We start from the raw sequence: 12,605 nt of genomic DNA, 5'->3' as shown, positions 1-12,605 counted from the left end.
CCGCCGCAGGATCAACCCGCCCGCCCGCCCGGCTCCCACCACCACCACCACCACCACCCCTCGCATCCACTTTCACCCCGTACCCTCTCGGCCTCTCTCCTCCTGTCTGTTTTACACTATTTTTTCTTCTCCACTGCCTGGTCGTTCTGAGCGCACACGTGCAATCCTGCCCGCTGCACAGAAAAAGAGAGTGCATGGATTATCAATAAAACAGACAACACGCACCTTCAGTGAAAAAGGGCCAACAACAACAACAAAACAAATATTTGCCGAATTAAGGAAAGACAATTTATCGAGAAGTCAATAGAAAATCATTCGTGAAGCTAGTCTGTGGAAAGTTCGAAGGAGACTTAGAAATTCTTGGAGAACGTCTTCTCTTCAAAGCTAGACACAACATGCTGGAGTTGGAAGGAGCCGCGGAAGCTGCAGTAACTCGGCGGGGACAGGCAGCATTTCTGGGGAGAAGGAATGGGCGATGTTTCAGGTCTCGACCCCAAACATCACCCATTCCTTCTCTCCGGAGATGCTTGCTGCCTGTCCCCGCTGAGTAACTCCAGCGTTTTGTGTTTTACTCATCCCCTTGTGTGTTTCTGGGAACTGGAGGAAAAAGCTTTCTTTTGAAGGGGGGGGGAAACAAACTCAATTTCAACGGGGTGGCGGTGGAGGGTGGAATTAGTTTTCAGCTGCTTAACCCAATGGTGTACAAACCCACCCACCCCCCTATCTCTCATGCCCTCCCTCTCTCCCAACGTGTGGGAGAGAGGATATTACACACATTGGGCTTGAATCCTATAGGCAGTCGGCCTTCAGAAAGAAAACAACACGCACGCCAAAATATCTACAACGGTCTTAACACCCAACACGTGTGTGTGTGTGTGTTGTCTGTGTGTGTGTGTGTGTGTTGTGGGAAGAAATTAGAAAGTTATGGACAGAAGGAACACAACATTCAAATCGACAGACACTCTGGAGATGTGTAGGAAGGAACTGAAGATGCTGGTTTAAACCGTAGACACAAAAAGCTGGAGTAACTCAGCGGGTCAGACAGCATCTCTGGGGAGAAGGAATTGGCGACGGTTTGGGTCGAGACCTTTCTTCAGACCACTCTGGAAAAAGCCTACAGGTCCTGAGGTTTTACTTTGAGGGCAGTAATGGGAGTCTGGTGCAGTTACTCATCTATTTCTCACTTGTAACCATCGACATCAGCGCATTTCGACACATGATTTGTGGTCAAATCCTCCAACTACCAAAGGTCACGCCACTATATTCCCTTCACCCCCGTTTCGCCTTGGAATCGGGTTTCAATAACAACCATTTGTGTGTGTGTGTCTTTCTCTCTTCCTTCGCGTTTCGAATAACAAAACTCATTGGCAATACGTTTTAAAAAAAAAACTTTTCAAGGCGAAAGAAAAACTATTCACAGACTCGACTTCTGTTGTGACGGGGCTCGGGAATGACTCCAAATGAAATGTGTCACGGGTTCTAGTGAACAAATCCCTGGCAATCCAGACTTAACAAAACGCCATCTGACTCTTCGGGGGAAAATATATTTTAATTTCCATGACGCTGTAACGCCCTTTGCTAAAATCGCCTCTGGAAAGAAAATGAGCGGGGGGGGCGCCAAAATGACTTTTTTTGGTGGGACAAGACAGTGAGGAAAAAATAAAGATCAACGCTGTAATATGAATCGTGACCCAGTCGTTGTTTATAAATCTTAACCGGGAAATTTTGATTTTTAGGAAGGATCAGCCTGGTTTAAACCGAAGATAGACACAACACGCTTGGCGTAACTCAGCGGGTCAGACAGCATCTCTGGAGATAATTGTTTCCCTGTAGAGATGCTGTCTGACCCGCTAAGTTAGTTACACCAAGTCTATCTTATTTTAATGTTCTATTAGGAGCAATGGGATATTTTTTTTAATCCGACTAGCTTCAGTTTGAAATGATAGTCAAAACATCGGGATGTAATGAAATTCCTCGTTTCAATGATGGTCTCGGACAATTAATATAACGGCTAATGCAAATACACAGTACAATGGTGCATATATCGCAGCGATATCGCGAACAGGAAACAATATAAACTTATTAATCATTTTAAAGTTACATACTAATCGGAAAAACCATGACTAATTTCAATCTCATTGCGATAGCTTAAAGTACTACACATATCTCAGCTATGAGTATGTTTTAGTTACACAGGAAATGATAAAAGCCTTGTTAAAATTTGACATATTAGGGCGAAAAGAGGGGGGTATTTTTAATCTTAGTCTGCAGGGTTTAAAATCTTTTTCAAAAGAAATGAGAGAGACATTGGATTGGAGGTGACGAGGTTAGATTGAGATAGAATTAAATTCAAAAGAAGAGTTAGTGTGGATAACAACTTTCAGAGCGGATTGGATCGAATGAATGAGAACTGAGAGAGACCGGACGGGGGGTGGGGGGAGGTGAGGGTCTACTAGGGAGTAGGAATGTATCTTACCGCTAAGATCTTCTCCAGGGCTGCTTGTGTAAGACAAGGATGTTCCTCAAGGATCTGAGATTTTTTCATCTTGTACTGGTCGGCTGCTGCGGTCCAGTTCGGCTCTTCTAAAACTTGGAAGATAGCAGCTCCGATGGATAGATAGAAGATGATAGCCGAAGTCAAGAGAGGTCCTCTGTCTACCATCCTTGCCGATGGGATTCAGATACACACACGCACACAGAGCCACGACACGGGGAGGGGAGAGCGTGTGGGGAAGGGGCGAGTAGAACACCAAAAAAAAATGTATACAAGAAAACAACGTTCTCCCACTTCGAAGCGCAAATAAAAGAGAGCTCACACACATATATAAAACAAACTCCCCCGGCCACTTCTCTGCGCGAAATTGATTTTCCAGTTAAGAGCGCCCTCGTCCCGGACGCCAAACTTTCTCAAAGTTGGAGCAAAAAGTTTATTCCTTCTTTTCAAACCAAAATCCACCAAATTATTCTAAAAGTCCACCTCGTGAGTGGATTAAAAAATCTACACCAAGGGGTGAATAAAGTTTTTCCACCCAGCTGGGTTTTTTTAAATCTGAAAATTAAAAAAAAAAAAACAACTTTTAAAGTATTTGAAGTTGATTCAGTACTTTGTTTTAAAAAAAAGTAAAGTTGGTGGATTTTTTGTGAATTTTTTCAAAAATCTTTCGCTCTCTCTCTCCCTCCTGCGACACGTGTCGGTCTAAAAGAGCGGCTCAGAGTGTGGCCAGCCGGTAGGAAAGTTCATATTTGAAGTGTCTGCTCGGAATTCAGGGGGCGGAGACTGCAACGGGTCTGTGTGTGTTTGTGTACATCGGCCCGCTCCCTGCACCCAGAGCCTGCTCCACAGTGTCTCTCCCACTGTAAGCTCTCTCGACCCGAAACGCCACCCATTCCTTCTCTCCAGAGATGCTGCCTGTCCCGCTGCAGTTACTCAGCATTTTGTGGCTATCTTTGTGCTGTTAACACTGCCTTTGAAAGCACCTGGAGGGTTAACTAATGCACACGCATACACCTATATACATGCATATACATACACATACACACACACTCACCTACTCTCACAATCACATAAACACACACACACACACACACACACATACATACATGCACACACTCACAGACACACACTTACATATGCACACTCACATTCACAGACACACACTCACATATACACACGCACATTCACACACACACTCACACACATACACACACACATACAGTGCCCTCCATAATGTTTGGGACAAAGACCCATCATTTATTTATTTGTCTCCGTACTGCACAATTTGATATTTGAAATAGAAAAAAAAAATCACATGTGGTTAAAGTGCACATTGTCAGATTTTATTAAAGGCCATTTTTATACATTTTGGTTTCACCATGTAGAAATTACAGCTGTGTTTATACATAGTCCCCCCCATTTCAGGGCACCATAATGTTTGGGACACATGACTTCACAGGTGTTTGTAATTGCTCAGGTATGTTTAATTGCCTCCTTAATGCAGGTATAAGAGAGCTCTCAGCGCCTAGTCTTTCCTCCAATCTTTCCATCACCTTTGGAAACTTTTATTGCTGTTTATCAACATGAGGACCAAAGTTGTGCCAATGAAAGTCAAAGAAGCCATTATGAGACCGAAAGACATCAGCCAAACATTAGGCTTACCAAAATCAACTGTTTGGAACATTATTAAGATGAAAGAGAGCACTGGTGAGCTTACTAATCGAAATGAGACTAGCAGGCCAAGGAAGACCTCCACTGCTGATGACAGAAGGATTCTCTCTACAATAAAGAAAAATCTGTAAACACCTGTCCGACAGATCAGAAACACTCTTCAGGAGTTAAGTGTGGATTTGTCAATGACCACTGTTCGAAGAAGACGTCACGAACAGATATACAGAGGCTGAACTGCACGATGCAAACCACTGGTTGGCCGCAAAAATAACATGGTCTGGTTACTTTAAATATGGCCAGCTTCACTAAGGAGGAGACAAACAATCTTCCTGATGTACTAGTAACAGAGGATCTGGGGTGGCGGAGGAACTGAAGGAAATCCACATTAGGCAGGAAATGGTGTTGGGTAGACTGATGGGACTGAAGGCTGATAAATCCTCAGGGCCTGATGGTCTGCATCCCCGGGTACTTAAGGAAGTGGTTCTGGAAATCGTGGATGCATTGGTGATAATTCACAGCATCCTTCGGCCGACCAACCGACTGACCCCTTGACCCTAACCCTAGCTCTACATTTATTATTTATCATTTTTAATTAACAGTTCACATCATAACTTTATAAAGATAAAGCAATTGAAAAACAAAATGATCAGCAAGGTGAGCATTACCTTTATTCCTTGGAAACCTTGCTATTGTTTTGATGTAATGAGGAGACCGCCATGATCCCAGGGTCCTCACTGCCTAGTGACCATAAAACAAAGCGCGGGATTGGTCAATTTGCATCCGACCTCAATGTCAAGGGTGCATTGATTGGACAATTACTACTTGGAAAATTGGACGTATTTCTCATATTTTTAAAACATGTGCAGGTTTTGTTCTTGACGCGTTTCAGGTAATGATTTATACAATATGTTTACACAATATGTTAAAAATTCAGGATTGTTCCATGAGTTGGGTCACGAACTTGAACAAAAAAGCTCCTCGGCCCACAGCCAAACTCAGGAACAGCTTCTTCCCCTCTGTAATCAGGCTTGTGAACGGTCCTTCCATAAGCTAGGGTGCTGTCCGATTCACCTCTACACCATTATGGACATTGGACCTTGTCTGTGGAACTGGTGAGCTACAATGCTGAGAACTATATTCTGCACTCTGTGTCTTCCCCTTTGCTCTACCTATTGTACTTGAATTTGAACTAATTGTATTTATGTTTCGTATAATCGGATCTGTTTGGATAGCATGGAGAACAAAGCTTTTCACTGTATCTCGGTGCAATATAAACCTAAAACTAATGTTTTTGCACTTTATTGCATGGCATTTGGACAGCAATCTCTGATATTAAATGTTGACTCAAATATCACAAGTGCTTAAGTAAAAGTGACAATAATAAAGATAGAGATACAGAGAGTGGTGAATCTCTGGAACTCTCTGCCACAGAAGGTAGTTGAGGCCAGTTCATTGGCTATATTTAAGAGGGAGTTAGATGTGGCCCTTGTGGCCAAAGGGTTCAGGGGGTATGGAGAGAAAGCAGGTACAGGATACTGAGTTGGATAATCAGCCATGATCATATTGAATGGGCTGAATGGCCCACTCCTGCACCTATTTTCTATGTTTCTAGACACAAAATACTGGAGTAACTCTGCGGGACAGGCAGCATCTCTGGGGAGAATGAATGGTCGACGTTTCAGGTCGAGATTGAAGAACGCCACCTGTCCCGCTGAGTTACTCCAGCATTTTGTGCCTGCATAACACTACAACCCATTCTTGACAAGGTAACAGATAGAAATAGCAGCGTTCTGCAGTTTCATGTAGACGACCAGAAGGCATTTGATAAAGCAGCCACAGTACAGGCTTATCACCAAAGTTGAAGGACATGATATAGCAGGCAAAAGGATAACATAGATATGTTTTTTCTTGTGGCTATCCATGTTCTCCAGAGATGCTGCCTGACCCTGCTGAGTTACTCCAGCACTTTGTTTCTGTAAGCCAGCTCTAAAAACACTACCGGAAAATGCTGAAGGTTTGCAGTAACGAATGAACATCGGAAGTTCGAAGGGCAGCAGAGAAGGCAGAAGGAACTGCAGACACTAGAATATTGAGCAAAACATGGGAAACTCAACACTAAAGGGCTTGTCCCACTTGGCGATTTTTTTTCGGCGACTGCCGGAATAATTGACTGACGTATCAGGTGACCGAATAATTTGCGGCTTGACGCGGCGTGATGACATATGATGCACGGTGTTTTTTCAAGTGTTGCAACATTTTTTTATCACCTCTGGATTTCGACACTGATATGATGCCGGTCATCGCCGAAAAATTCGCTGTGTGAGACAGATTAATTTAGCTGTGAAGACGGGCAGCACGGTGGCGCAGCAGTAGAGTTGCAGCCTTAACGCACCAGAGACCAGGGTTCAATCCTGAATACGGGTGCCGTCTGTACAGTGTTTGTACATTCTCCCCATGACCGCGTGGGTTTTCTCCAGGTGTTCCAGTTTCCTCCCACACTCCAAAGACGTACAGGTTTGCAGGCTAATTGGCTTCAGTAAAATTGTGAACATTTTCCCTAGTGTGTGTAGGATAGTGCTGATGTACAGGGGTCGCTGGTCAGCGTGGACTCGGTGGGCCAAAGGGCCTGTTTACATGCTGTATCTCCAAACAAGGCTAAACACAAAGTGCCAGGGGAAGTCAACAGGTCAGGCAGCATCTGGGGAAGGAATGGACTGGCTACATTTCGGGTCGGGACCTTTCTTCGGACTGATGGGTCTTTAGAGGCTTGGGATGTGGAGGTGCAGAGGTCTATTCTCACTGGAGCTCAGGAGATCAAAGAAGAACACAACATAAATGTATAAAAGGATGTGGAGAGTTTAGGAAAACTTTCCCCTTGTGAAGGCAGATAAAACTAGAGGAAATCAATTCAGAGTAACGGGGGTGAGAAATTTAAAGGGGATCTGAAGGAAACATTGTTCACCCAGAGAATGGTGAGTAAACATAGACAATAGGTGCAGGAGTAGGCCATTCTGCCATTCTGCCCTTTGAGCCAGCACCACCATTCAATATGATCATGGTTGATCACCCAAAATCAGTACCCCGTTCCTGCTTTCTCCCATATAAAAACATAGAAACATAGAAATTAGGTGCAGGAGTAGGCCATTCGGCCCTTCGAGCCTGCACGGCCATTCAATATGATCATGGCTGATCATCCAACTCAGTATCCCGTATCTGCTTTCTCTCCATACCCCCTGATCCCCTTGGCCACAAGGGCCACATCTAACTCCCTCTTAAATATAGCCAATGAACTGGCCTCAACTACCCTCTGTGGCAGAGAGTTCCAGAGAGTCACCACTCTCCCTGGATTCTGTTAGCCCTCAGAGCTAAATCTAACTCCCTTGAATACATCCAGTGAATTGGCCTCCACTACCCTCTGTAGCAGAGAATTCCACAGATTCACAACTCTCTGGGTGAAAAAGTTTTTTCTCATCTCAGTTCTAAATGGCCTACCCCTTATTCTTAGACCGTGGCCCCTGGTGCTGGACTCCTCCAACACCGGGAACATTCTTCCTGCATCTAGATCTGTCCAATCCCATAAGAATTGTATATGTTTCTGTAAGATACCCTCTCATTCTTCGAAATTCCAGAATATCTGCTTCAACTACCTCATCTGGCAGCTCGTTCCATATACCCTGCACGTCTTTGGAGTGTAGGGGGAAACCGGAGCACCCTTCAGTCTGAAGAAGGGTCTTGACCCAAAATGTCACCCATTCCTTCTCTCCAGAGATGCTGCCTGTCCCGCTGAGTTACTCCAGCATTTTGTGTCTATCTTCGGTTTAAAGCAGCATCTGCAGTTCCTTCCTACACACTTTGCGGTGGGTGCCTGGAATAAGTTGCCAGGGTGCAAAGGCAAAAAGGTGGAGGCAGATAAGATAGTGGCATTTAACAGGCTTTTAGATTGGCACATGGATATGCGGAAAATGGAGGGATATGGATTACGTGCAGGTGGAGGAGATTTGTTTAACTTGACATCATGTTCAGCTCCATTTCATTCATGTAACGAACGGCATAAAATTGCTATTGGTAGCAGAAGTTGAATAAATAGTGTAGGATTGTGTACCGTCGCTGATCATCAAAAGCAGCAGGGTGGCACGATGGCGCAGCAGTAGAGTTGCTGCCTCACAGCGCCATAGACCCGGGTTCAATCCTGACCATGGGTGCTGTCTGTATGGAGTTTGTACGTTCTCCCCGTGACCTGCATGGTTTTCTCCGGCAGCTCTGGTTTCCTCCCACACTCCAAAGACGTGGAGATTTATAGGCTAATTGGATTGGTATAGGGTGATTTCACCAAATGTCAAATGAGCGTAGATCCCCCCTCACATGACCGAAAATTTTAACTGGAGGACATATGTCACATCGGTACATGTTAGTGAATGGGGAAACACACACTTTCACACCCGTTAAAAACATGGAAAACGGCCGATTTTTGAGCTGAAATTTTCTGTGCTAGTCATCATTTCATCAGTTAATAATGCCTTACTTTTGATGAAATGCAGCGAGCAAACGCGATAATTCCCGATATTTTGAATCTTTAAATCTCCACGGCAAATGTCTGCTGTTCACTTCCGCTGTGTTCCACCTTCAGCTCCCTCTTGTAATTACCTTACTTTCTATCTTTTTTTTTGCCTCAAAATTTAGGTCGCTGTGCTTCACGGTCACCCCGACTAGCACAGAAAATTTCAGCTCAAAAAAAGTCCGTTTTCCATGTTTTTAACGGGTGTGAAAGTGCGTGTTTCCCCATTCACTAACATGTACCGATGTGACATATGTCCTCCAGTTAAAATCTTCGGTCACGTGAGGGGGGATCTACGCTCATTTGACATTTGGTGAAATCACCCTATAAGTGTAAATTGTCCCTAGTGTGTGTAGGATAGTGTAGTGTGCGGGGATCGCTGGTCGGTGCAGGTGTCTGGGGTTACGGGGAGAAGGCAGGAGAATGGGGTTAGGAGGGAGAGACAAATCAGCCATCATTGAATGGCGGAGTAGACTTGATGGGCAGAATGGGTTAATTCCGCTCCTATCACTTATGACCTTATGACTCGATTGGCAGAAGGGCCTGTTTCCGCGCTGTATCTCTAAACTAAACTAAGCAGCAGAAATGTGTAGGAAAGAACTGCAGATGCTGGTTTAAACTGAAGATAGACACAAAAGGCTGGAGTAACTCAGCGGGGACAGGCAGCATCTCTGGATGGAAGGAATGGGTGATGTTTTAGGTCGAGAGCCTTCTTCAGCATGATTGCAGCCATTTGCATTGAGCAGGTTTGCAGAGTGCTGAAGGCTCACTGCAAGTCACTGTCTGGATGTCAGCACTGAGACAATAACCAGTAGCGGGGAATCGGACAAGTGCTAACGGTTTATGCAGGGTTTTATCAGCGAGCTGTCATCTGCAGTAGGGAGGAAGCAGATGTTCTCATTTAGATTTCCTTTAGCAGTTTTTTTTTCATTCTTCTTACTAAACTGGACCTAAATTTCATAGAAATGTGTTTGGCTCTGTCATCATAATCATGATCATTATGTTTAAGAAAGAACTGCAGAGGCTGGAAAAATCGAAGGTGGACAAAAATGCTGGAGAAACTCAGAGGGTGAGGCAGCATCTATGGAACTAATCAATAGGTGATGTATCGGGCTGAGACCCTTCTTCATAATCACAATAATGCTTTATTAGTCAAGTATGTTTTGCAACATACGAGGAATTTGATTTGCCCTACAGTCATACCAATAAAAAGCAACAAGACACACAAAATACATTTTAACATAAACATCCACCACAGTTACTCCTCCACATTCCTCACTGTGATGGAAGACAAAAAAAAAAAGTTCAATCTCTTCCCTACTTTGTTCTCCCGCGATCAGGGGTCTCGGGGGTCTCGAGCCGTCCGTTGACGGGACGATCTTGGCTCTCATGGCTGGCGGTTGAGCCCTTCATGTCGGGGCGATCAAGCTCCCACATTGGGGAACAAGCTCCAGAGACAAAGTCCAATGTCCACAATGGGGTAGAGGTGAATCAGACAGTACCCTAGCTTATGGAAGGACCATTCAGAAGCCTGATAACAGAGGGGAAGAAGCTGTTCCTGAGTCTGGTGGTGCACACTTTCAAGCTTCTGTACCTTCTGCCGGACGGGAGCGGGGAGAAGAAGGAATGACCGGTGGGACAAGATTATGTTGGCTGCGGCTGGAGGCCGAGTGAAAGGTGTGAGTGCAAAGTTTAAAGGTGATGCTGGTCATCGGAATGAGGGCAATTGCAAGCTCAGTCTCTGGTGAATTGTAAGCCCATTCTCTGGTGACTGGTGACTTAGTCGAACACGCCCCATCTTGGATCCCAACCATGACCCATCCCATGCGATCACTTTGACCTCCGCTGCCTGCCGAAAATACAGAACTATCCTCATTAGGATGGCACAGTGTTGCGGCTGGTAGAGCCATTGCCTAGTGGGTATACAATAGTATAAGTGTGTGGGGATCGCTGGTTGGGAGAGCTCGGTGGGCCGAAGGACCTGTTTCCATGGTGTCCAACTCCAACTCCACTCTCGACCCAAACTGTCACCCATTCCTCCTCTCCAGAGATGCTGCCTGTTCCGCTGAGTTACTCCAGCATTTTGTGTCTATCTTTGATCTAAACTAAACCATCTACTGGTTCCGATCATTCAAACCTCATCTTGAATGGATAGTCAAGATGGTAATCTATTGTTTCTGTTAATTGTAGTGTACTAAGGCAATGAGAAACATTGAGCTGTCCAACATAGCATTACTCTGTTTCGGAAATAAACAATTTGAACAATTTTCGTTATCTACAACAATAACAACTTGCATTTACATAGCAGCCAAATCTCAAAGCCCACAAGTAATACTCCCCACCCCTCTCTGTCCTGTACTCCGGTTCCAACATCTTTCTCTCATTGTCGTCCAAACCACCCCCCCTCCCCCCACACCATAACCATGTCCCTTTCCCTTCTTTTGCAGTATCCCATCCATGTCTCATTTCCGTTTTTTCTCCCCTCTTTCCCCATTGTCTCCTTCCACCCATTTCCCTCCATCCACCCTATAGACTGCTTTTAACCTCCAGCCTTTGTCACTTGCATTATCCATCGACCAACCAAGCCCTCATCGCCCAACCCTCGAGTCACCATGCTTTTTTAAAAAAAAATCTCAAAGCCCACAAGTAATACACAAGGTACAATTTACACGTATACCAAACCAATGAACCAACAGACCTGCAGGTCTTTGGAGTCTGTCAGAGAAAACCCGCGCTGTACAAACTCTATACGGTTACAAACCAACATCTTCTACCGCTCTCTCATTGTAGCCACGTCCAAACCAAAAAGAAATTGCAGTCTCGACGAAAAAAAAGGTGAATTATTATGCGGGAATATGAGTTGAACAGGTTACTTTGAATCTGTCTTCACTAAGGAGGACACAAACAATCTTCATGATATAGTAGTGGCCAGAGGATCAGGCGTGACAGAGGAACTGAAGGAAATCCACATTAGGCAGGAAATGGTGTTGGATAGACTGATGGGACAGAAGGCTGATAAATCCCCAGGGCCTGATGGTCTGCATCTCAGGGTACTTAAGGAAGTGGCTCTAGAAATTGTGGATGCATTGGTGATAATTTTCCAATGTTCTATAGACTCGGGATCAGTTAGTGTGGATTGGAGGGTAGCTAATGTTATCCCACTTTTTAAGAAAGGCGGGAGAGAGAAAGAAATGGTGAATTATAGACCAGTTAGCCTGACATCGGTGGTGGGGAAGATGCTGGAGTCAATTATAAAAGATGAGATAGCCACACATTTGGATAACAGTAACAGGATCAGTCCGGGTCAGCATGGATTTACGAAGGGGAAATCATGCTTGACTAACCTTCTGGAATTTTTTGAAGATGTAACTAGGAAAATGGACAAGGGAGAGGCAGTGGATGTAGTGTACCTGGACTTTCAGAAAGCATTTGATAAGGTCCCACATAGGAGATTAGTGGGCAAAATTGGGGCACATGGTATTGGGGGTAGAGTGCTGACATGGATAGAGAAGTGGTTAGCAGACAGGAAACAAAGAGTATGATTTAACGGGTCCCTTTCAGAATGGCTGGCAGTGACTAGTGGGGTACCGCAAGGCTCGGTGCTGGGACCGCAGCTATTTACAATATACATAAATGATTTGGATGAAGGGATTCAAAGTAACATTAGCAAATTTGCAGATGCCACAAAGCTGGGTGGCAGTGTGAACTGCGAGGAGGATGCTATGAGAATGCAGGGTGACTTGGACAGGTTGGGGGAGTGGGCATGGCAGATGAAGTTTAATGCGGATAAATGTGAGGTTATCCACATTGGTAGCAAAAACAGGAAGGCAGATTACTATCTAAATGGTGTCAAGTTGGGAAAAGGGGAAGTACAACGGGAACTGG

The 12,605-nt window shown here is 44.8% G+C and overlaps 1 protein-coding gene across 1 annotated transcript in view; it reads right to left on the bottom strand.

The window, feature by feature from the left end:
* kcnk5a (potassium channel, subfamily K, member 5a) overlaps positions 1-4,202 on the bottom strand; it is a 46,699-nt gene extending 42,497 nt beyond the window's left edge. The window contains exon 1 of the mRNA XM_055636345.1: positions 2,477-4,202. Within this exon, the coding sequence (XP_055492320.1) occupies positions 2,477-2,662 (186 nt within the window). The 5' untranslated portion in view covers positions 2,663-4,202. The remainder of the gene's footprint in view (positions 1-2,476) is intronic.
* Between the last annotated feature and the right edge of the window lie 8,403 nt (positions 4,203-12,605).

Source organism: Leucoraja erinacea, chromosome 5 (genome assembly GCF_028641065.1).
Source record: "Leucoraja erinacea ecotype New England chromosome 5, Leri_hhj_1, whole genome shotgun sequence".
Classification (NCBI taxonomy): Eukaryota; Metazoa; Chordata; class Chondrichthyes; order Rajiformes; family Rajidae; genus Leucoraja; species Leucoraja erinaceus.
Note: the sequence above shows the minus strand (reverse complement) of the source record. Positions and strands in the feature narration are given on the sequence as shown.